At 31.5% G+C, this 25,628-nt stretch overlaps 2 protein-coding genes across 2 annotated transcripts; both read right to left on the bottom strand.

Moving 5' to 3' along the window:
• Positions 1-14,807: 14,807 nt before the first annotated feature.
• Positions 14,808-15,311, bottom strand: LOC144568632 (RING-H2 finger protein ATL39-like). Its single transcript, XM_078319005.1, has one exon. The coding sequence runs from the start codon at positions 15,309-15,311 to the stop codon at positions 14,808-14,810; it is 504 nt and encodes a 167-aa protein (XP_078175131.1).
• A 7,737-nt stretch (positions 15,312-23,048) lies between these two features.
• Positions 23,049-23,676, bottom strand: LOC144568592 (RING-H2 finger protein ATL1-like). Its single transcript, XM_078318966.1, has one exon. The coding sequence runs from the start codon at positions 23,651-23,653 to the stop codon at positions 23,099-23,101; it is 555 nt and encodes a 184-aa protein (XP_078175092.1). The 5' UTR covers positions 23,654-23,676; the 3' UTR covers positions 23,049-23,098.
• Between the last annotated feature and the right edge of the window lie 1,952 nt (positions 23,677-25,628).

Below are 25,628 nucleotides of genomic sequence, written 5' to 3'. Positions count from 1 at the left end.
TTCTAGCTATACTAGCTCTCATCCAAACCTACACTTAATGTATTTAATTTTTTTTTATCTATTGATCAAACGATTTCGATAATCATTATCTTTCATGAACTTGTTTTCCCTATAATTGTACAAAATTAACAATTTAAATTCAATTTATGAAACAAACATTTTTTTTTATGAGGCGAAAATTAATGGTATCATAACCCTCCTGACATTTTATTATCAAAGAAATATAAATTAAAAAATGTAAAATATGACACGTTCGAGAAAGTTCAAGGGAAATTTAAAAGAAGAAATAAAAGAAGGAAGGAATATTCTTTTTCTTGCATGGTATGGAGTAAATGCCACTAATTGCAATCTAGTAGCAGAAAGGCAGGCAGAGAAACTTCCATTAAAAGCAGTATATTTATTATTTATTGCCTCAAGAAAATAGTAAAAAGGAACGGACAGTAAAGAAAGGTGATTGTTTCCTTCTAATTCTAGAGCCTTTCTTTCCCTTTCTCACTTTAACACCTTGTTTGGATGGAGAGTAGAGAGAGGGAATGGAAAGGGACAAAAAATTTATGTTGAATCGTGTTTGATTGATAAAATTATGTCGGAGATGAAGGGTACAAGAGGTGAAAGGTTTAACCTTTTATCATTATAATTAATAGAATTGGTTTCTCTCCCAAATTGGAGTGTAATGGATGGAAATAAATTTTGTTACAAATATTTTTAAAAAAATAACACAAATGTCAAACCCTATACCATACATATATAATTCTCATACAATATTTTTTTTCTCAAACCTACAATAGTCACCGAATTTTTCATTAACCTCCTAAATTTTAATCAACCAAACAAGAAATTAGATGGAAATGAAAGTTAAATTTATTCTCTCATTAATCATCCAAACACGAAGAGATTAAATATGTTCATCTTCCTTTCTATTCTATTCCATTACCTTCTATTTGTTACCTCCCATTCCTTCCTCTACTCTCCATCCAAACAAGGTGTAATATGTTCTTATTTTAAGGTTAGTAGGTAAATCAGACAAAACTATGTGTGTTTTTTTTCATAGCAATTCGGTAAATTTAAATTAAAAAATAAATAAAATTACGGTCACGTATTGTGAACTTATTAGGAGCAAAATATTTTAATCGGTATGAAAATTTATTTATTTTCTTTTCAGGTCCTTTTTATTAAAGACCCAATATATTAGGCTAATAAAATATTATAAATTATGTTTGGACTTTTTTATTTTTTTTGTCTAGTGCCTTGAATATTTCTGCCAAGATATAATTATATTACAAACTACATTACAAATTCACAAGTATGCAATAAAGTACATGCAACAAGGGAATTTTAACAAGTGTAGATATATATTTGCAATTTATTAAGCCAGGCAAACATCGTCTTTCTCTGGAACATAATAATATCTTCCAAGATATTTGCAATTAATACATGTCTTATTCTTTTTTTTTTTTGTCTCTACGTCCCTCAGATATTTACAAAACGTCAAAAATAAAGAAACTTATGAAAAGATAAGTAAATAAAATAAGTATATGAATATAAAAAAGCAAGGGGCACATGTAACCATCCTAGGTGCGCAAGTGGCCTGATGGAACTAAGACTGAACTTGCACCAGTTGTGACCTGATGAACTAAGACTGAACTTGTACCAGTTGTTTATTTATTCATATATACAAATTAGTCTAAATAAAGGTGTCATTGTTAATAAACAGATGATATATATATAAAAAAAAAAAAAAGTTGAGATAGTTTGTTAAGTGATAACATTAGTAAATTCCTACAGAGAAAAACCACTCTTTGAGAAATCTAGCATTAATTGCAAATGTGCAATATATAGGTTGTATAAACCTCAGAAAAATCTAGAATATAAATCTAATTTTAGTTAGTTTGCAATTGCCAATGCAAATTGACAAGGCACTTTTAAAAGATGCTCTGAGTCTGAGGTTCAGCAGCTCAATTTCCCAATCAACTAAATTAAAAAAAAAAAAAAATTCCAAGGAAAGAACTCTTCTAATTAACCCAATTAATCTGAAAAGTAATGGTTTTAACATATTAACAACCTCCATTTCATTCCCTTGCCATAAATTTACAAATCAACCCAACCTCCCTACCCTCACACACAAAACTTCAAAACTACTAAACAAAATAAAAAAGAAATATAAATAAATTGGGGAACACCAATTGCTAACCTACACCGGCGGCAATGCTACAGGCGGCACCGATGATAACACCGGTTCCGCCACAAGAGGGATTGCGGCAACCCTACTTGTCTCCGACTTCTTACCGGCATCTTTCTCCCCGACTTCACAACGGCAAATCGGGCAAGTCGAATGCGAATACAGCCACATATCTACACAATCCACATGAAACAAGTGTTTGCATTTCGGCAGTTGCCGCACCTTGTCGCCTTTTTGTACCTGGCTGATACAAACAGCACAATCAAAGGTTGTACCGGCATCTTTCTCAGCTCCAGAATAAGTACTAATCGGTATAGCAGCTAATGCCGATTTACTGAGTCCCCCGCTATCAGTTAACGGATACGCACCCGGGTGCCCGTTACGGCGGCGCCGATGCCTGGTGCAGAGGTACCAAATGAAGATGTAGACAAGAAAAGTTACAAGGCCAATGGTGAATGAGAGACCCATGTAAACATACTTAGTGGCTTTGCTCTGAGAAACGGGGTCTTGATCTGACATAAGCCATGGGTTGAAGGTCATGCTTTGTAGGTTGGTCGAGAGAACTGGTTTATATTTGGTTTGAAACTGTTTGCTCAGCCTCTGTCTGACAGCGAGATCAGAATTAAATAAAAGTCTTATTCAAAAAAAGAAAGAGGAAAAATTGAATAGGAGCAGAAGAGAAATCAGTAAGACAAAACTGTGGGCACGGGGAGAAAGGATCAAGGATAATTTGTCGTGTAATAGCATTTTTTATAAAGAGGGAAAAGGAGATTAAAACAAAAAAGAAAAAGAAAAAGAAAAAGGGAGAGGAGTTAATTAGTAAAAGAAAAAGGGAGAATGGGATTAATTTGTTTATTTGTTTAATCTAATATTAGTTTATAGGGTTGCTATCAAGGGGTAAAGAGACTAGATCAGGATTGGAATTGGAACTTTGGAAGGAGATGAGGCGAAGTGCTTTTCAACCAAATTTCAAAGGTCTTTTTTTCTCAATTCGCCCCTTGAGTATTATTTTATTTATATAAAGGATTTTATATGGCGAGGCCCGCGAGGGTTTTGAACTGCTCAGCAAAATCCACACATAATTCACGCGGTAATAATTAATATCAATAGTGAAGGTACAGTAATTTTTTCACCACGTAAGTAAAAGTTTAAAATTGTTTAATTGTATTTTTCATGCTTTACAGCTGGATTAAAATTTAAAAGATGGATCTCCTAGGGGTTAGTATGTAATAAAGTACACTAATATGTACTCCTTCATAAAAACATAAATATCTACCGAGAACCCAGTTCTACTTTAGTTGACTTTGTCAACTGAAGCCTGGCTTTCACACGGGTAGAAATTACAGAGTACTTTTGGCTTCATTCAGCGTACAGACCATATGAAGTGCTCCTTTAATTTTATAGTCAATGCACTGTATAAAGCCTAAACTACTCTGTTAAGAAAAAGCAAGCCCACGGAGAGAGGCACAGGCTGGATGAACAGCTGTTGCCTGTTGGTGCTAAGGTAGGGAGGTGAGATGGGCCAAGCCAACCTTAATTGTACAATAAGTTTGCATGTAGATGTACATTTTTAAAATTCCAACTTTTTCTTCATTTATTAGTTATTAAACACTGAAGAAACTTTGGAAAAAACATTAAGAAATGGCCTGGTTTACACGTTTCGCTATGTGCTTCTATGCGTTGGAGGCTTGCAAACGAATCGAACCAAATCGAACCTACTCCACTTTAAGTTTGATATTGAATAAGATTTAAATTGAATTGGTTTGATTTGTTTTAGAACAGAACAAACTAGTTTTGAATCTAATCAACTACGAACTATAAATTTTTCGAATTAAAGTTAATCGAATTACGAACTACCATTTTTTTAGCAGGCTTAGTTATACCAGAAGTTTATGCATTAATTTTCTTTGCATGGAACAAAATTCACACAGTTTCATTTTACCTTATAAGAATTCACACTGATGGATTATGAGCCAGTTCAAGATTCTCTTACATTTTACGTTGTTGGATTGATTAAAATCAAGGTATAGATCTAGTCAAATGGAACTTATTCCATTGTTAATTTGTTACGTTGCTGAAATATTTTTCTATTATAAGTTACCATTATATTAACAATTTTGAGCTCTGATATAAGTTTGGTTTCTACATTATTAAAGATTGATGGTTGAATCCATTAGTTGCAATATTTGAGATTCGAACCTATATAGTTCGCGAATCTATTTCGAACAAATTATACCCAGTTTGAGTTTGATTTGAATAAGATTCAAACTGAACTGGTTTGATTTGTCTCAGAACAAAATAATTTCGAATCGAATTAATTGCGCACTTTTTTCGAATCAAACTCAAATCGAATCACGAACTACGAACTTTTTGTACAGCTCTAGATGTATTGGTTATTTTATTGTTTAAAAATAGTTTAAATATATATTTAATTTAAACCTCATATTTTGGTAGTCCTAAGCTTAACAATCAAATATCATGTAATTAATATTATTTGATAATACATCACGAATTTGAACTTAGCGTGTTGAAATTTATTTTTGAAGTTCATAAAAATTATTAAGTGTTTCCTTATTATCTATTTCTGTTAATTATATTATTACTAAAAATAATATTATAAAATATTACTCAAACACTCACACTATATCAACTACTAAACATACTACAACTATCATAAAACTTAACTACTACACCTTGACTCAAGAGAGAACTACTCCATAAAACTTGTCTTCAAATATTTACCATGCCCTCCTATTTATATTTGCTTCATAAGAGCTAAAGAGCATCTCCAACGGTGATTGCTTATGGATTGCTTATGCTGATGTGTCAATTGTTTTTTGTAATTGCTGGGTTGTATGGCTATTGCTTATTTAGCAATTGTTGGAAAAAATTGTTTAATAAGAAATCATTTTCTAAATATAAGTCGGTCAAATGTTTAATTCTTATTGGCCAAATGTTTAATTCTCAATTATTTGGTTGGTTGTACCAAGGTAGGAGTGGATTGCTTAATTTTTAAAATTTTCATAATTGTTAATTTAGCAATTAATTTCAATACCTAAGATATTTTTGAATTTCTCTAGAGATTTCTACATCCTCCACTATAAGATATTTTATTTAGTAATTTCTAGACAATTCTTGATATCTTCATGAAAATTAATTATGAGCTTGGGCCTTAATTTGATGCTGATTTTAACAATTTCTAAAATAACTATATGATTTTCATATTAGTGCATAGTTGTATCATTCTCGGTTCGTGAACTCCTCCTTATCTTCCAATTAATTGTTTAAATCTTATTGTCTAACACAAACATCGAACTTGTCGGTTTTAGATCATATCATATATCTTTAGTTAAATCAATATTATTTTATTATTGCTAATATGGGTTAAAAGTTGATCTAATCCAAATGGAATCAAGAAAGTTATCGCTGAATACCCGACTCATTTAAAGTTTAGATACAATCTAGATAATCTTTTTATTCATAGAAAATATTATAAAATAATATAGAAAAAATAAGTATTTTTTGTTTAAAAATATCGATAGTCTATTCTTTTCTAATAAAACTGTTTGGGATCCTCTATGGCAACCATGGCATGGATTCTGTAGGACATTTTTTTTAAGACTCAAATTTTGTACATCCATTGAAGATACAAGGCAACCGGATTAAAAAAAAAAAAAAAAAAAACCCTTTTGATCGGAAAACTTTTCACCGATTCAAAATTTCAACGGAAAATTTTCTACCAATCTTTCTTATATATTGAAAATCAAAAACACTATTTCTATATTATTTTCTAATATCTTCTATAAATAAAAAAAAACTCTACTATCTTTTTCTTTTTTTAAAAGAGGCAAATGCCCATTTTATTTCTGAAATTTATTAAATACACTGATTCAGATGTTTGTTTCCAGTAGGATGGAGTTTCAAATTACTACATAACAAAAGCTAATGGTAAGAGCATACATCAACCAAAGCTTGCTATTAGCAAGACACCAAAAAAATTTAAGTTTATTAAAACTAAGCCACAAAGTGGTTGAGGGTAACTAATACTATTTGACAAAACTGTTGAGAAGACTTCATCTTCACAAAGGTAACTTAGAGATAGCTCTTGCCTGAGCTGGAGCCTCTACATCTGCTTGGAAGGGTATCACCTCGCCTGGCATGTATTGATTCAGAGAAATGACATCTTCGATGATGGGGAGCTGTTCTCCAACGACATCTTTAGCCTTCTTAGTCATGTTCCCTATCCAATAACAACACAAAGATTTAATTAACATGATTAAGGTTCTAGCATTTTTAAAAGCACATGCAGTAAAACATACGTCATTTTTATGTTTCCATAAGCTCTAACTAACAGCACCAAGTACAATAGAAAATCATATTCCAACAACAGGAAGAGAAAAGACAAAATTAATCACACTATCCCAAGTAGTCCATTTTTGTCTTACAAATTGATTTTTTTCTAACCAAAATCAGACCTGCTAAACTAGTGCATAAAAAAACTTCTACTATCTAAATATATTTGTTACCATTCATAAAAAAAGAAGAAGAAGAGTGCATAGTTTAGGTAGTTTGATTCTCAAGTCTCATTCACGATCTATTTCAATTATGCATTACTTTACTGATTGCTCTTGTATTTTATTAAATTTTTTTCAACAAGGTCTCTAATATGTCATTTATTTTGTCAATTGGTATATCTATTAGTTACACAAGTCGAAATATTTGATTTGAGACGGATTGAAAAACCTGGACCCCATAATTTATTCAAATATAAAAAAGATAATATAAGCATCGAGTTACATCAGTTTGGGCTTATTTATTCCGATTGTGTGAAAATTTGATATTGGTTTTCTAAATTGCATCATTTATCAGTAGTTGTGAATTATTTTTTTATATAAATTTTGCCTCTCTATAAAGGGGATCCATGATCAAATCCTATAAAAAAAACATCCAAAAAGCAATCAAATGTCGAAATTAACAAATGATTTAATTTAAAAGAAAAATATTTTTGCAAAATGGGAGCTTCTAGTTATTGGTTTCAATATTTTTATTCTTTCAAGATTTGTGCACAGTTGCACATACGGGTGCAAACAGTTGGATATTATCCAACCGTATCCGACTCCGTATCCGAAAATTTAATACGGATATCCGATGTCCGAAAATCAATGCAGATACGGATACGGATATGATTTTGAATTTTAATTATTTGTATCCAAATAGTAGATATATATTATATAGTTTAAGAGGAGGGTTCAAATGCACCCAAATGCAACCTATCATTTTTCTTCGTTTTCAAAGTCCGAATAGTCAATCCGAACTGTTAGATACGATCTATATATTAAGATGTGCTTGAAGACCAAATTTTACATTTTTTGAAATTTTTTTACTATTTATTAAGCCACTTTGAAAATCACTGATTCAATGGTCCAAAAAATGTAAAATCAGCGATTTTCAAAGTGGCTTAATAAATAGTAAAAAAATTCCAAAAAATGTAAAATTTGGTCTCCAAGCACATCTTAATATATAGATCGCATCTAATGGTTCGGATTGACTATTCGGACTTTGAAAATGGAGAAAAAAGATTTGAAAGATATGGTGCATTTGGGTGCACAAAAAGTTGGGTGCATTTGAACCCTCCTCATAGTTTAATATATATTATGAAAAGATTTATGTTATTCGCTACTATAAAAGCGGATATCCATATCCGTATCCGGTTAATATCCGATCCGTATCCGGTTAATATCCGATCCGTATCCGGTTAATATCCGATCCGTATCCGTATTCGTATCCGTCTAATATCTAATCCGTATCCGGAAAATAAAAACAGATACGGATATGATTTTACCACTATCCGATCCGTATCTGATCCGTTTGCACCCCTAGATGGCAGTTGCACATTACAAAATGACTCACTCAGAGACTACCATACAATTGGCGCCACAAAAGACCAAACAATTGTTCTTAATAGCGTCCTCTGCTGCTCTGCTACTGTTCATAATGCCAACCAAGTTGTTGGAACTTGGAACTTCATGGTGTCAGAGAGCCAAATTAAGTAAAATATTGCTGCGTTAGTTAATTGGTACTATAATTATTGAGGAGGGTTCAAATGCCTCCATATTTTTGTGCCTCTATCTCTCTCCATTATTTTCAAAGTTCAAACAGTCGATCCGAACCGCTCAACCTAATCTCCATACTAAAATATGTTTGGAGACCAAATTTTATATTTTTAGGAATTTTTTTTACTATTTTTTTAGATAGGTACAAAAATACTATTTTTAGATGGTTCAGATTTACTGATTTTGTACCTATCTAAAAAAATAGTAAAAAAATTTCTAAAAATATAAAATTTGGTCTCCAAACATATTTTAGTATGGAGGTTAGGTTGAGTAGTTTGGATCGACTGTTTGAACTTTGAAAATGATGGAGAAAGATGGAGGCACAAAAACATGGAGGCATTTGAACCCTCTCATAATTAATTAAGTCAATAATGGCAATGCATTTTAAAATGTGACCAGCAATCCAAGTCTTCCGAGCCTACCTTTTTTTTTTTTTTTTTTCCCAAACATTTTAAAGTATTATGCCGAATCACAAGTCAAAGAAAAAAAAAATCTTTGAAGTTCCAAACTTCCAATTGTGCTACAAAACCGAGGAGGTATTAACAGGCTGGAAACACTGGTATTGGTTTCAATGTAAGAAGCAATAGGGGGCCAAGCCAACATTTATTGCACAATAAATTTGCCTTGTTCATGCATGTTGTTGTTTCGAAATTAATTTTTAACCAACATTTGTCTTTATGTATCTGTACTAAAAAAAAAAAAATAATTAAGCATAAATACTTTGGGAAATAATACAAGGAAAATATTAGGCATTTTATTATGTAGATATATCAGGTGTTCTTTCTGTCAACAAAGTTTGTTTTTTTTGTGAGAAAGGGGAGGTAGCACAATTGGCTAGGAAAATGTCTTAGAGTTATTATATTCAAAGGTCGAGAATTCGATTCCCCCTCGCGAACCTTGGTAGCTACTACCAAGTTTTCAAAAAAAAAAAAAGTTTGTTTTTTTGTAACTTATTCGGAAATAAAATTTGAAAAAAAAAATTAAAGCATTGAAACATGACGTCAACACAAACAAATTATAGCACAGAAATAATGGGAAGACTGACATTTAAAGAGAGATTAATTAATGTCTATTTCAGGAGAAGAGAAGAAGAAAAAAGCAAACCGATTGTCTTGAAGAAGAAGAGCCTCCAATATTGAGAGTAGTGGTCAAATCCACTAAACACGGAGAACGGTGGTCAGATCTACTAGACGGACTGCTAAAAAATAAATGGTTAGACGAAAGATGAAATTGATAGAGAAAGAGTTTGTAGAGGCGGGAGAGGAGTAGCTGGGGCTTCATAATCGCCATGATGATTTTTCACCGCTTTTTTGCATCCCGTAATTAAAAGGGACAGATGCGCTATGCTTCATTACAAACTCTCGGTTTTCGTTTAATTTTTTTATTTTCATATGTGATAATTTATTTTCTATAATATCAAAAAAGATTTTGAAAACTAGAGAGATTTTGTACTGCCTTGTGACATCCAAAAAAAAAAGAAATTACAACTACAAAAGAGAGCTTAATTAGTATGCATGAGTCAGGGTTGCTATAATAATGTTATGAGATTTTGCAAGCTTTTACTATTAGTTACATAAAAGATCACTGTCAAAGCGAGAAGGAAGGTTATCCTTATCATCATCATCATACATTTAGGAATCTTGTGCAAGTGGATTGCTATCCAATTTCCTAAATTCCCAATTCAGAAAATACAATAACATATTTGGTGTGATCCAGAAAATTCAGGTTGAGTTTGGATAAATCTACCTACGTTGCTTTTAGGAATAATATTTAAAGTGTCTTTGATGCATGAACTTACCAGTCAATATTATTACATATATAGAGAATTAGAGACACAAACTGTTGTTTTAAATGTCAATTTTGGCATCTTTCTTTCTCTTTCCTTGTTGAATTCATATTATAATATATCCAATTAATAGAGTAAATAAGTTGAATCTAAAAATATACATACTAGAGGGGGACAGTAGTGGCTAGCTAGCGCTAAACCACCCCTATCCTTTCAAAAATGAACAATTGGTAATTTGGCATCATTATCATTATCATTATCATTATATCTTGTAATAAAATAGTCATTTAATTACTAGAAAAACGGATAACTGAGAACAAGGATCAGTTTCTACATAATTAAATGAGAATTGAGAAACCTCCCCAAATCTCACTATTAGTAATTGATCATCAATTAGCTCTGATTTTAAATTAGCTAGCTGTACAAATTAAGAATTATAATTTTCTCTATTAAAATAATCTCCTCGTATTCCTATGATCCTATCATAAGGGAGAATGCTTTTTACAAAACAACAGAATTATTTGATGTATTCAAACTAATGCTGACGTATTATTTAATCAGTATAATTGATCTTATTTGTTAATAATCTTGTTAATCAAATTTCAAATTTCAAATAGAAATGAGCACGATAATCCAACCAAGATGCTCATTTGCGTGTCCCCTGGCCCTCAGGTATTGGTATTGGAGGGGTGCAATAATAAACCTAAGATCAATTCAGTGAGGCTCATCCCGTGGCGAGCTAGGCCCTTCCTTTTATGGGTCAGAATAGACTGCAACATAACAGTTGGACAGTGGAGACGCAACAAAAGAAAATTTAAACATCAACGTGGTGGGCCCCTGCCGACAGATAGACCCAATCCGAGAGTAAAATGTGGCAAAGTGGGGCCAGCACAGCATCGTCTGCATTAACTCATTAACTCAAAAGATCATACATATGGACCGTCCGATTTTAATATTAGTGCGGATTTAATTCGCACGAATTTTAAAGCTGATCGGACGGTTAAGATGCATTAAATAAAAAAATTCCTTTTTGAGTTAATGCTGAGGATACGAATTCCAAGAATTTAAGATCGTTTGGACAAAAAACTTGGCATCATAACATATTAACATGCACATAGCACTAGATTACTACGTCTAATCAAAATCAATGAATGCAGGACTCAATCTACTCAATTGACCTCTAGTCTATTTTCAAAATAATCGGTTAGTATGACATGGGTATTATATGACATCAATTTTAAAATTAATTGAATGGATTTTAAACGACTAATATAAAATGTTTAGACTGATTTACTTTATGAATGATGCGGTTACATGCAAATATTTTATATTTTCAAGTTATTTTAGTATCAAATTATGTGGTAAAAAATATTGAAAATTGAATGTATTAAAATTAACTTAAAAACTCACACATTTGACCGCTTGACTTGATACTAAAGAAATTCGAAAAATTATAAATTTTGCATGAAACACACAACTAATGAAGTAAATCGGTTTGAATTCACCGTTTGATGTCGATTCGATTGATTTTGAAGTTAGTGTTATATAGGCTGAAATGATACTAATGGTACACTAATGTTATACTAGCCAGATTCATTACATACATATACTTTTAGTGTAAAAATATTTCTCATCCACTGCGTAAAATTCTTATAGAATTGATATATGGAGATTGCAAATTACAATTCGAAAGAACTGTACCTATAAAATTATTTGATAAATACATCAAAAAATAATATCGGATTTTTGAAAATTTTATAACATACTGTCGGAAAAATATAAATAAACTATCTCGTTGTATTTTATAGAAATGAATATAAAATTTTTGTTTTTATAATATTAAAATTATGAAAAAAAAATTGTCAATTAAATTTCTCACTTTCTATGGTTACAATTGGTAGAATGGATCAGTGTCGTGAAACTCGTGTAGCCCATGACATGAGCTAGCAAACCAAAGAGAAGAAGGTAAAAAGGTTGTTTTCTTTGGGTCCAAAACAGGCCTTCTTCAGATAGGTTTGCACTTTTCAGTTTTCACAAAGCAGGAAACCCCACAAGAGTTTGTGTAATTGTGTTTCTTCGATTCTATCATTTCTAATTCCTTTCACGGGCCTTTCGGATTGCATGTGAATCAGACGACGATAGTTTTGTAAAGATTCATACAATTAATTATATATTGTTAAGATCTGCAAAATCTCCTCGCAGCGGACCGATGACATGCTGGTAGAGAATAGAGATGTTACAAAAAAAAAAATACGTCATGATCAGATACATCACGACATCATGACATGCGTGTTGTGATTCATATGCCGTGTCTTGACTATCGTCATACCACGATCCGTTGTGTCAACTCATCTAATTACGATATAATATGACACACACGTAATTAATATAATTAAATTGTATTAACCCAAAAATAATAATATAATTTGTTTATCAATATTTATTTATTTTAAACTACAATTTAAATCTCGGGAAAAACATTTATTTTTTCGACATTGTTTTCATGGTTTTTATCTTCCTCCAAACTTAAAGTTCAGAAAATATATTTAAATGTGACAAAACATGACTTTAAGTAACTAAATGTGATCCGTCATCATCAATTATATTTGGTCACGACTCATGAGGTGACTTAGACACAACATGACTAACGTATCATAGATATTTGTGCGCTTAATCATTCTCATGACAAAGCGTCACATATAGAGACGGATACATAATTTTCACCAGAGTAGGACAAGATATTATCGAATGGAGTTTAAATTATCAAATTGGATTCACACTCATTAGATTAAAACTAACCTTCAAATTTTCTAATCAAAACACAATTACCAATCGGATCCATTTTATATAACTAATCAAATCACAATTAAATTGAAACTAACCTTCATAGCTATTGAATTTTTAATTTGTCTCAATCAAGTCACTCTATAATTTTTTCATCCAAAATATTAACAAAATATTCTAATTTACGTCCAAAATATAATGACAAATGTTAATTTCGTCCAAAACTTCAACGAAATATGCTCATTGTGTCCAAAATAATAATAGAAAAGTTATATTTATTTAATTTTTTGGATGAAAAAGTTATACGGTGATTTGATTGGAACAAATTAAAAGTTAGGTGACCATAGAGAAACAAATCAAACTTGAGTGACTAATTATTTGTAACAAAAGACAAAATATAGTGACCTCGAGCAAAGCTTACCCATTTTAAAAGTTGAACATGTGTCTTTCCTTAAAAGAGACATAATTCGTTACCACTAGACCTCTCTGATTATGATGTATTATTCGTATAGTACATAATTCATCCTCAGTAGGTCTCTCCAGTGTTGTAAAAAACGTTCATTTAGGTCGATTAATCGGTCAATTAGTAATTGGCGGTGATTAAACCATAGACTTTCCTGACTAATCGGACGATTATTTCCGAATATAGTTGATTATTTTCTATTATTCCCTATTAATTGTTTGATGGTACCTTATCCGTCCAAACGACCGCATATTGTTATTTACAACACAGGGTCTCTCTGTTTATGATGTATTAGTCATATAGTACTTAATACATTTTCTTTTCTTTTTTGCATTGAGAACGCCCGTAGGCCCAGTACTTATAGTACTTAACACAAAAAAATATGCTAATTTTTTTTCCTTAGAAAAAAATTAAAAAAAAAAGCTAATTTAGGTTCGCACGAAATGTACTATCGAAAAAGGCAATTTTTCTTAAAGTGCCTTTCTAAAGTAAAAATAGAATCACGTATAGCACTTTTTAATTTCAATGAATCTGTCGGTAGTAATTGCTACCTGACCTTCAAAGAAAATAAAGTAAAAATAGAATCATAGATGGAGCCAAGAAAGTTTCCTAAAGGGAATAATTAAAGGAGCTCCTTTGAAAGCAATAAGGATAACAACGACTTCAATTTCACATCGGTTCCGAATTATTGAAGTCAAATAGGACATTCATTAGGTGTTAGTTTACTTATCTCGGAATAATATGTAGATAGGTGAAGTTTGAGGAGAATTTCTTTTGTTATCTTCTTCTTAACTTCATCAATCCCGTTTGATAGAGTACTTAGTGTAGAATTAACTCAAAAGGAAAACAAAAGTTCAAATTGTTGATGCTTTATATACACGGAGCATGGGATGCTTATCTTTTCTGCCAAAAAAACAAATTTAGTCTATCTTACTGTCCTCAACAAATATTAAGAGTAAAAAATTAAGAACTTAAGTAGCACTAAAGAACTGATGAAAATTAAAGAAGCTAAATGAAGGAGTTAAGTATCTTAAGGTCTCAACAAAAAGAAATTAAAAGAGATAATCTTAATTCGCGCTAAAAAATCGGTATTTGACATAATTAAAAGACTAAAAAAGCTACACAAAGCACATTAAACTTTAATCTTTTGTTGTGGAACAACACCATTTATATTAAAATTTAGCACTGGAAAAAAATTTTGTCGGAAGAAATACTTTTCCACTAATCTACATGCTGGTTCTCCCTCAGATATGATATGTATGCACATGTGCTGGTTCTCCCTCAGATATGATATTTATGCACATGCTAAGGAGGTACATTTGAATTAAGATAAAGGAGCGAGCGCCATTAATTATCTCTCTTTGGGAAAAAAAAAAAAATTAAGTAAATGAAGACTGAAGTACCAGGCAAGGGCAACAGTCTAATGCTAAAATTTCATTCTATATCACTTAACTTACATAATTTCAGATAAAAAACTAACACCTACACTGGCGGCAGTGCGGCGGCCGACTCCTCTGCTGCTACCTTTCTTCTTCCTTCTGCTAAACTGATAACCGATCGGCACAACGGGCAAGTTATGTGAGAGTACAACCACATATCAATGCAATCGGTGTGAAACAAATGCCGGCATCTCGTTAGCTCTCTGACCATCTCCCCTTCTCTGAATAACTCGAGGCACACAGAACACACCTCGCCATCACTTGCAGCGCTGTTTGCTCGATTTTTGTTGTACTTGACTGTAGGAAGAGAAGAAATTGCAATCTTACTGAGGCCATGGATGCAATCGAGTGGATGACGATCACCAACTCGGGTTTGTGTACTTGTGGAATCAATTCGGTTAAAGATGAATTGAAAGAAGATTACAATGGCTATGAAGGCGAGGCCGGAGCCGCATGCGAACGCAATCGGGATGACAGAAGGACTTGGAGAGAAATAATTGGATTTGTCATCTGGCTGAAATGAGGATGATGAATCATTGATGGACATTGGTAATAATTAATATTGGATATGTATGATTAACTCAGAGTCTGAGCTTAAATATTGTTTCACCTGGTACAATAATAGAGATGAAGCTAGCTATTTATATGATTTAATTTATATATAGTTCAATGACATCTTTTATGTCTTCACAAGTTATACATGACAGTGATGGTTTGAGAATTAAATACATGATTAATTATTATATAAATGAAGTATGATATTGGGTAAGGTGGACTTCCCGTCATAAAATTAACCTAGGCAGGATTTAGATTTTGGCACGGGATAGGAATAGAAATAGGAATAGGATGATGTTGTAGTCTGCTGACATCTATAATTAATTAGAGAGAATCAGGATGTACAGATATGTAACTATGTTGCTAGATATTTTTTTTTTCTGGAAAAGATAACATGTACATACAACTTGTTTTAACTCGTCTTATCTTGAGTTCGTATTCTCTAAAGTAATAGTTAACTAATTCACAAATAATTTTTAACAAAAGGAATTTTAAAAGTTGTAATTAACAAATGATATATATATATATATATATATATATATATAACTTCTACGCACTCACATAGAGTATTTATTCACTAATTAAATATAATAAAAAGAGGCGTCAAATTTAATATTTTCAGTACTTTTCAATGGACTCAGAGGCTGATCTTAGTGTACTTCAAAAGTGGCTAAGTCACTTCTATATATGATTCTAAGTCATTTTATTTGTGTATATTAAAATTTAATTGAAATTTATGTTTTGTAATTTTTTATTTAATTTAGCCCTCTCATAAAACTAAATATTTATTTGTAGTCTGACTAAAATTGCTTATTGGGTTATTATTTATCAGTCCTTGTCTGAATTTTCTAATTCCGCCCCGAAATAAACCGACAATATATATATAACACTGACATACATTAGTTCTTAATTAGTGCTTTTATTGCACTAGAGTTTGAAGCAAAGTTGGGGAAAGATTAGGAGGACTGTATCATTATTCATTATTCAATTGAGAATGACGTGGCTAAATAAAAATATAAAATGAAACGTGCCACTTCAATTGATGGCTGAACAAGATTGGACTTTATCTGATTGGCTTTAATTTATTTCCTTTGGTGATGGGTCGTCGTCATCTGGAAAAAATTACAATTTGGCAATAAATTTCTCTATCAATAGCGTTTTATTTTAATTTTTTCCAGATAGTTAGCAGTTCAAATTGTTGTATTGTTCCATGTTATACTGTTATACAAAGAAGAGGTTAATTTCCAACTACATCAATCAATTCAATTGTGATGACATGTGCTCTGTTCCTGTAAATGGCGACTGTGGGCTGTTTTCTGAGGCAGCCGCCGCCGCAGCTCTGGATATATATCTATGTCTGGTAAGTGGTTTATATGAGATTCTGATTGATTTTATAGACAACCTAAGACTCTTCTTCTTATGGAATTAGTTAGAGAAAATTGAAATTCTGGTCTTTCAGTTTTGTTGAAAACTTTTATCAGTCTTCAAATTTTTTTTTTTATTTACATCAAGTTTATTTAGTTTGTGGATTATTCTGAAAACAGTGAAAATACTAAAATATTCTCTAATTTTATTTTTGTACTAAAACGGTCTCTGAACTTCTGAAAAATGATTTAAAGTAGTCTTACAATTTTTCACAACAATATCAAATTAGAAGTTCAATTTATGTCTTATTGGATTGTTCATGGACTTGATAGAAACAAATTAAAATTCAGGAATTATTTTTTTCTTTTCCTAAATTGAAGGACAAATATATATATATTTTTTTAATTTCATTTTAAAACAACTTAATAACCAATTTGGTGAAAATAAAAACTTAGATACTAAAGGTATGATTGGTTGCAATCTTAGAATAGCTAGATTAATAAAATTGATATTTGTCTTATTAGAATAGCTTATTTTAACTTGTTGGATATCTAACTTTTTGGTTACAATCTTAGAATAGTTTATTCTAGCTTATTATAACTTTTTTTTTTTTGAAAACTTGGCAGGTGCTACCAAAATTTTATTAATAAACTTGATTACAACAACTATTTCTATCACATTACAACTACATCAATAAGTTTTAGTTTACATCTATTACTATACACGTGGTAGTCACTAGTCACTACTGGATATCAAAAAAAAAGTTTTTGTTTACATCTATTACTATACACGTGGTAGTCACTAGTCACTACTGGATATCAAAAAAAAAGTTTTTGTTTACATCTATTACTATACACGTGGTAGTCACTACTGGATATCAAAAAAAAAGTTTTTGTTTACATCAATAAACACCCTTTCAGCTACTCTGATTCACCACACCACAGCCCATCTTACTGACCTTCCCAGAGCCCATAGAGTTGCATCCTCCTTTGCCCGATTTGCCACTAGCCGAACCGGTTGTTTAACATTACAGAATATCATCTCATTCCTTTGTCTCCACAGAGACCAAAGTACTACCATAAAAACAATAGTCCAGTCTTTTTTACGAAGCCATGTTTGCTGACAGTAATAATGTGAGGAGGTTATCCAAGTTTCTTGAATTGTACCCTTGGATTGAAGCAACGCATGAAACCTTCGCCAAACTGCGAAAGCATTTTCACATTAAAAAAACAAATGTTGTGATGTTACAATAGGACACACATAACACACCTCATATCACAGTTCATAACTCATCTTTGCATCAAGTCATGTGTAAGGACCTGATTCTTTAGCAATAGGGATGAGATTTTGCAAATCTTAACAACAAATAACAAATAACAGGAACAACACAACAAATGTATGAATCTTTGAAACAAGTCGATCTCAGCATCTGATTGACGTGAATGCCGGAGGCCCGTGCAAAGAATTAAAAATGATATAATTAAGAAACACCAACACCAACACCAACACCAACACCTGTGGGCTGTGGGCTGTGGCCGTGGGGTTCACTGCTTAATTTGTAGAAAAGGCCTTTATGGACCCAATGAAAACTATCTATCTCAAGTCAACAAACTTTTTTTTCCATCTTCTCTTTGATTTGTAGTTTTGTACTAACTCATGGGCTAAGACCGCTGGCGCTTGGGCTAGACGACTGTCACGACCCTGTCCTTCCATCAATTGTAATTTCTAAGGGTCCTCGCCTCACTGATCCCTTTCTGTCAATTCTAACCGTCCAAAGTGGATTATATTATATAAAATTGACAATTTTTCTTTTTCAATTTCAATATTTTTTTAATTTTAATGATATCATATATCATAATAACGTTATTGACGTATTTATCAAACAATATTCTAATTGAACAATATCTATATATTTCATTATTAAATATTGTTATCCTTCCTCAATGGAATTACCAATGATTGATGGAAAATCCTTTTTCTTTTTTCTTTTTTTTTTTAAAACCTGATAGAGACTATCAGTTACATACATCAACATGACTTGTTTTCTATAATTTTAATTACATTATGTTAAGAAAAAAAAAATTCAGATAGAAAATATAACAAAATCACAACATATTAATCAAACAAGTTTTTTTTTTTTTTGTTCTTTCCTGGCTGACATGAAATCAGTCTATTTCAAACATGATTTTGTTCCGAAACAAATCTGCTAGAATTCATGGAGATTTCAGGACCCTGAAATGTCCAATCCAACCATTTATATATTTCGTGATTTGTGTATAAAATTATGTATGCTTTGAGATTCGTATATGAAAAAACTTAAATGATTAAATTTGAAATTTCAGGATCTTTAAATCCTCATGGATTTCAACAGATTTCATTTTGTCCATTTGGATCCCGCTAGCTCCACCTCCATTAGTCTTTCAAATCGAACCTTTACCGATCTCTGCTCACCTTAGCTGCCTCATCCTCATTTACCCACACCTTTTCCTTCGATCATTGCTTCCTTTCCTTTCCAGTTCTTAATTACTGAATTGCCCCTGGCTTGTGGCTCATGTGTTTTTTTTATTTTTTATTGTAGAGTATTTATATTTTCAAAAAAATACACTATTGGTTTTGTGCCCTAACCATACTCCACCTCTTTATCTCTATTCTCAAAGTTCAAATAGTCGATCCGAGCGGCTCAATATGATCTCCATATTAAAATATACTTAGAGACCAAATTTTATATTTTTTCGAATTATTTTACTATTTTTTTAAATAGATACAAAATCACTGCATCTGGATCATCTAAAAACAGTGATTTTGTACCTATCTAAAAAAATAGTAAGAAAATTTCAAAAAAATATAAAATTTGGTCTCTAAGCACATTTTAATATGGATATCATGTTGAGCGGTTCAGATCAACTGTTTGAACTTTGTAAACGAAGATAGAGACGTGGGATATAGTTAGAGCACAAAACCAATGGTATGGCTCTTTAAGATTAGAAATATCAAAGAAAATGTTGTGTAACGTTTTAAGTTGATGATGTGATTTTTCAGAAGTGAGAAAGATGTTGGGGTTTTGGAAATTAGGAGATATTTTGGCTTTCAAAATATAGCAAAAGAGATCATTCAAATCTAGAAACGGATGCTATGTAAATCTTAAAGGCAAACTTATGTATATTTAAGAATTTGATTTCTGATGAATTTTCAGAATAAAAAAAAATATTAAAAGTTTAGATTGGAACTAATAATCCCGATTCAAAAACTTTGAATCGTGACCGTTGATTTCGATCTTTTTAAAAATATAACAAATCAAATACTCTTTCTATTTCTTACATCTTACTTTATTAATTTCTATGGATAAAAAATTTCTATCTATTACTACAGAGACATTGTTTCTATAGAATTAGATGATTCCGACTGTTCTTTAACCTAACACAAATTCTAAAGAAGATCTCTACAAACTAAATAGACATCTAATTGAATTTGATCTGGCAGAAAGTAAATTTGGACTGTAAAGTTGTAAACTCTACAGAGGATACAAATCCCATCTTATGACAAAGTTCTACTTTACATGCTGATTTTTTTTATCGTTATCGTTATCGTTATTGTTATTTTTATTTTATTTTTTTTCAGAGCAAGATCAAGAGCTACCTGGGAGGTGTACTTTTCTTGACTGCTCTTGCTTTGGTGGAGGTCAATAAGTAATTAAGAAAACACAAGAGCGAAACAAAAAATAGGTCGCCCATCTTCATTTATATTTTTTTACTTATCAAATGGTAAAAATTAATTTTAAAATTTTGTTCGCTAAAATATGGTATGGTGGAGCTGATATAATTGGCAGAATTGTATTCTATGGATATTCTCATGATTTTTACATGCTACGAACTTTGTAGTACAAAGCTTAACGGCTCGTTTGACTTTTTAGGAAATAACATAAACGGATTAAATTGTAGTACAAAGCCGTTGATTTATTTTTTAAAAAGTCAAACGAGCCGATAAATACATAATATTGAAATTTCTGAGGGATATATATGAAATTCCCCCTTTATTTTATATATATTGAACTTTTTTATTCGTCTCTCTCTCTCTCTCTCTTCGCTTTCCAGGAAATTCTCTTCATCTTGATTAATTTCTGAGCAAGTACTTGCAATCACGATGAAACAAAGAAAGTGTTCCCATTTGTTACGACAGGGGAATAAATTTAATATCAGACACAGTTTGGGGTCAATTGTAAATATGTAAACTGTGTTTTTGTTCACAGCTCATGGTATTATATATGCTATTTACCAAGTTGACTTCTAATAAGCAATTATGCCTTTTCTTCCAAAAAAAAAAAAAAAAAAAAAAACCAATAAGCAAATTTGTACTATTTCGTTTCAGATCATATAATTCCTATCTAGCTACACTTGCTGTAGATTCTTCCCAATCTTCATTCTTTTGAATACATTTCTTAACCATAATTAGAAGGTACAACAAAGCAAACTAATCTCCCCTGTTTCAAACTACCATTAACGCTTTCTCTCAATTCACAAATACTAATTCCTTTAAAAGGTAATCTAAAACATTGAAAATTATATATAATAATACCAGTTACCATCACAAAGAGATTGATACAAGTGGTGTCAGAGCAGTGCGACACAGGGGACACGTCGAGCGCAATCCAAACCATTGATCGATGCATTCAACATGAAATGTGTGTTTGCATTTCGGTAAAATGCGCACCTTCTCGCCTTCTTCTATTACTCGTAGACATATAACACACTCCAATAACCTCATCTTTTCTCCTTGCCATGTACCTTTGTACGGTAACACCGGCACACCGGTGCCAGCTTTACCGACGCACCATTTACACGAGATTGAGATGAGGCGCATCGTGTAATGGATGATGATGAAATGCAGCAAGCATAGCAAGAAACAGAGAAACAAAATATACAATGGGTTCTGGTAGGTTTCCATAGGATCCATTGCAAAACTAAATCAGAGAGGAGTTTGAAATTGGAGGCTTTATTTTTTTCATGGGATTTTTTGAACATATATAAGATTCATTTAGCAATGTCTACATCTACATGGACCCGAGAAGAAGTCTACAAGTGCCTTCTAATTTTCCATTGTATTAATATAAATTATAAAACTGGGTACTGATATAAATTAAACCCAATAATTAAGAACCACCACATGATATATCCCTATGGGAATATATATATATATATATATATATATATATATATAGAGTCTGGTAATGTATATAAATGGATCAATTTTTACATTATTTAGATTATCAAAATAACTGAATCTGAAAAAATTATGATTAAATAAGACAACATATATCTGGTTATCTAAATATATATTAAGAAAGGGAGATAATTGTTCAGTGCTTGAGCTTGACATATGCATGCACCTAATGTGACTACACGGGTTTTGTATGACATGGATTAAAATAATTTTGAGATTTTATGTATTATATGATTTTAAAACTTATCTAAATACTATGATCGATTATGATATCTGATTTCTACTTGCTTCACACTTCTTATAAAGCTATCAAAAAACATATATAAATAAATACAAAGAAAATATAAACAAGTTGGGTTTTTTAATTATTCTGTGAAATTGCTTTTGACTTCCCCGTTATTTTCCAAAATTAATAATTAATTAATGACACATTACACTTCAAACTTTCTGACAGTTTATGTAAATTTTCTTATGATTGCTATAAAAAAAAACTATTTTTTTTTATTACTTTCAAAATAGATATTATTGTCAAATTAATCTATTTAATTACATCGTTACCTATTTTTGGATGGCCATAATTAATTAAGTTCCAGTGCATACTATATATATATTGTGTATTACTTATATATAATCTAGCTAGGTCCTTTTCTGAAGAGGAGAAAATTCATTTGAAATTAGTTGTCTCTATTGAAAGCTTGGCAATATATTTCTCAAATAATGAAGCAACTGAGGCCTACGCAGTTTACGTGCACCTCTTTAATTTCTATTTTCTTTTCACAGTCAACTTGAATATGCAATATCAAGATAAATTGTAATGGAGACAAATTAATTAAAGTGAACCTATCATTGATTTACATTAAAATTATGAACTGAAAACCAGCTTTTCAAGAGAAAAACCCACCTAATTAACGTTCCCCTAGATTCTACTTCAAGAGAGGGGAAAAAAAAAAAACATTTCCAGTGGATGATCAATTAATCAATATCAATATCCTCTCTTTTTTTGGGATTAATTAATTTTCCCAGTATCATTTCTCGATCCACAAAGGGAATAATTAATGCTATGTAAGGTAAAGAAAATCCAACAAGTAAAATATCAAAAAGGAAAAAAGAAATAATATTAATTTGTACAATCACATGCAGTCAATTAATCTTTACAACCAAAATTATTGTGGCAAATTAAATTTTCATCCAAAACAATCATGGCCGCCCCTCTAGGTCGGCCACCGGCACTGGCACTGGCACTGCCACCGTACCATCCTGACTGAGCTGATGAACTGCACTCGTGGAACCGAGAACCTCAATTCGACAAACTGGACATGTGGTATGACCGCTTAACCACATATCCACGCAATCGCCATGAAATGAATGCAAACATTCAGGCAGAAGCTTCACCGTCTCCCCTTCCTCAACAGCGCTGAGACATATCGAACACTCCATCAATGACGTCCCATTATTATTATTATCTTCATTATCATTTTTACTTGCACCATATTTTTGGTAAGGGAAGGTAGGCAGAGCAGCTATGGCAGCCGAGTCAAGGCCACCTGCTGTGTTGCGGTTGACAAGAGATGAGATCATGCGCCTTGCGGTTGTTCGTAGGAGAAACCAGCGAACAAGACATAGGGCAAGAAATAAGGCACTCAAGGCAATAATGGAGATGAAGACTTGTTGGAAGACGGTGCTGCTGTTGTCGGAGTTTGGGTCTCCCGATAAGAAGCTGCCCGTGCCCGAGCTCAAGCTGTTGCCTGACATAGTTACTGTTTGTTGAGAGGAGATATTTGATTCGGAGAGAGAGATCTTGATAATAAAATGGTTTGACTTTATTTAATTGGTTCTGGGCTTCTGGCCTCTGGGAACAAGTTTCCATTGATTGCTATTGAGATTCGTGCGTTGCTCATCATATCCAATGGCTGCACTGCTTGGATCATATCATCATATCGATGCGGAGAAAGCTAGGATATTATTAAGTCAACTAGCTAGGTTTCTATTGTTTATTGATGATGAGTATTTTATTATTTTTTTTTAATAAAGCGTCCAGCGAATGGTTACTGATATCAAAATTTTCACTTAAGAATTGAGAAAGTAACCTTAATACCTTATAGTGTGGAATAAATAATAAGAATATTTTATTCATAAGGGGCATTTTCAGAGGTGACCAAGTCCTTTTAATATAAAAGAAATTAGTATTTTATTTTTTTATTTTTAGTAGGATTAAAATATTTTATTAGTCTTGTGTTCCATTATACTTCATATTTTTATCTAATTTCAAAATTTAAACAGTCAATTCGAACCGCTCAACATGATATTCATATTAAAATGTATTTAGAGACAAAATTTTATATTTTTTTTGAAAATTTGTTACTATTTTTTTAAATAAGTACAAAAACATTGTTTTCAGATGATCATGGACTATTCAAAAACCGTGATTTTCTACTTATTTAAAAAGTTACTAAAAGTTTCTAAAAAAATAGACATTTTAACCCTACTCATTTATTTTTTACATTTACATTTATATTTATATTTTTGTTAAGGTTTAATCTTTTTTTTTAATTTCTCATAAAATAGATATTATACTAGCCAGTAGCTACAGTGATTTATTCAATTCCACTAATTTTAATTTTCAGACTCCACCTGTTTAAATCATTGAAATAGAACTATTTTTTTTTATGTTTGCTTAATTAATAGATGAAAACAAATCGTATATGGATTGTAACATCAAAGATTAATTTTCATATAATTCTTTTAATATAAAGGATACTTAATTAATACTACTATTGATAATAACTTTTTCATTCTTTATAAATATATTAAATGAGAGGTGAAATTATCTTAATAATAATTATGTGGCGGATAATATAATCTAAGTTTATATATATATTTTTAATAATTATTATCTTAATTTTATACTCATATTCCAAAATAATGGGTCTTTTCCAATATAAAAAAATGTAGCAATGGTTTGACTAATCCATTGTAACACACGATCACTTTTCTTTTCTTTAATAAGGAAAAAAACAATTAAATGTGTCCCAAATATTAAATTATGTCACTATCCAAAGTGGTCCTTTTTTTTTTTTTTTAATTAGTTTGAGCACGATGATATGGCTACGGATAAGCATGCGGCCAAGATAAACTTTTTGCACCCATGGTTTATATAACTTATCCTTTCCAAAATACAGTCACTTTCTTCTTCTTATGACACCATTAAAATGTTAACCCTCATTAAAATAACGTCTACTAAAAGATACCAGCTAATACCGGATCCGCTACAAGCCTAGAAGCATGCAGCAAGAGCCAAGAGGGAATAAAAACTAGAATTAAGTCTGGTTAGAAGAATTTGTTTAAATTCACAAGTCCAGCCCAGCTAGGGCTGGCAAAAAAATTCGAGGTTCGTGATTCGATTCGGGTTTGATTCGGGTTTGATTCGAGTTTAATTCGATTCGAAATGGATTCGAATTGAAACGAACCAAACCAAGTTCGGTTCGGAATTAATTCAAACCAAACCCAAACCTAGCCTGGTTCGATCGAAATGGGTTCGATCATTTTTATGGTTTGAATCTCATAATAACATCGGCCGTCCATTTACCTGATGAAATTAAAATCCAAGATAGAGAGTCATAATTTAACTTAGCCGACACTCCCTCGCTCTCAAATCTCAAACCTAGTTCTCTCTTCACCTCTCCCTCTAGCTCTAAAATATAGCTGACGCTCTCGGCGACTGACTGTT

Source organism: Carex rostrata, chromosome 17 (genome assembly GCF_964058835.1).
Source record: "Carex rostrata chromosome 17, lpCarRost1.2, whole genome shotgun sequence".
In the NCBI taxonomy this organism is placed as follows: domain Eukaryota; kingdom Viridiplantae; phylum Streptophyta; class Magnoliopsida; order Poales; family Cyperaceae; genus Carex; species Carex rostrata.
The sequence above is the reverse complement of the archived record's forward strand: the minus strand, read 5'-3'. Positions and strand labels throughout refer to the sequence as shown.

Bases quoted from the DNA above. Each gene is read 5' to 3' on its own strand.
- LOC144568632 (XM_078319005.1), bottom strand. From the start codon at position 15,311: ATGTCCATCAATGATTCATCATCCTCATTTCAGCCAGATGACAAATCC.
- LOC144568592 (XM_078318966.1), bottom strand. From the start codon at position 23,653: ATGTCAGGCAACAGCTTGAGCTCGGGCACGGGCAGCTTCTTATCGGGA.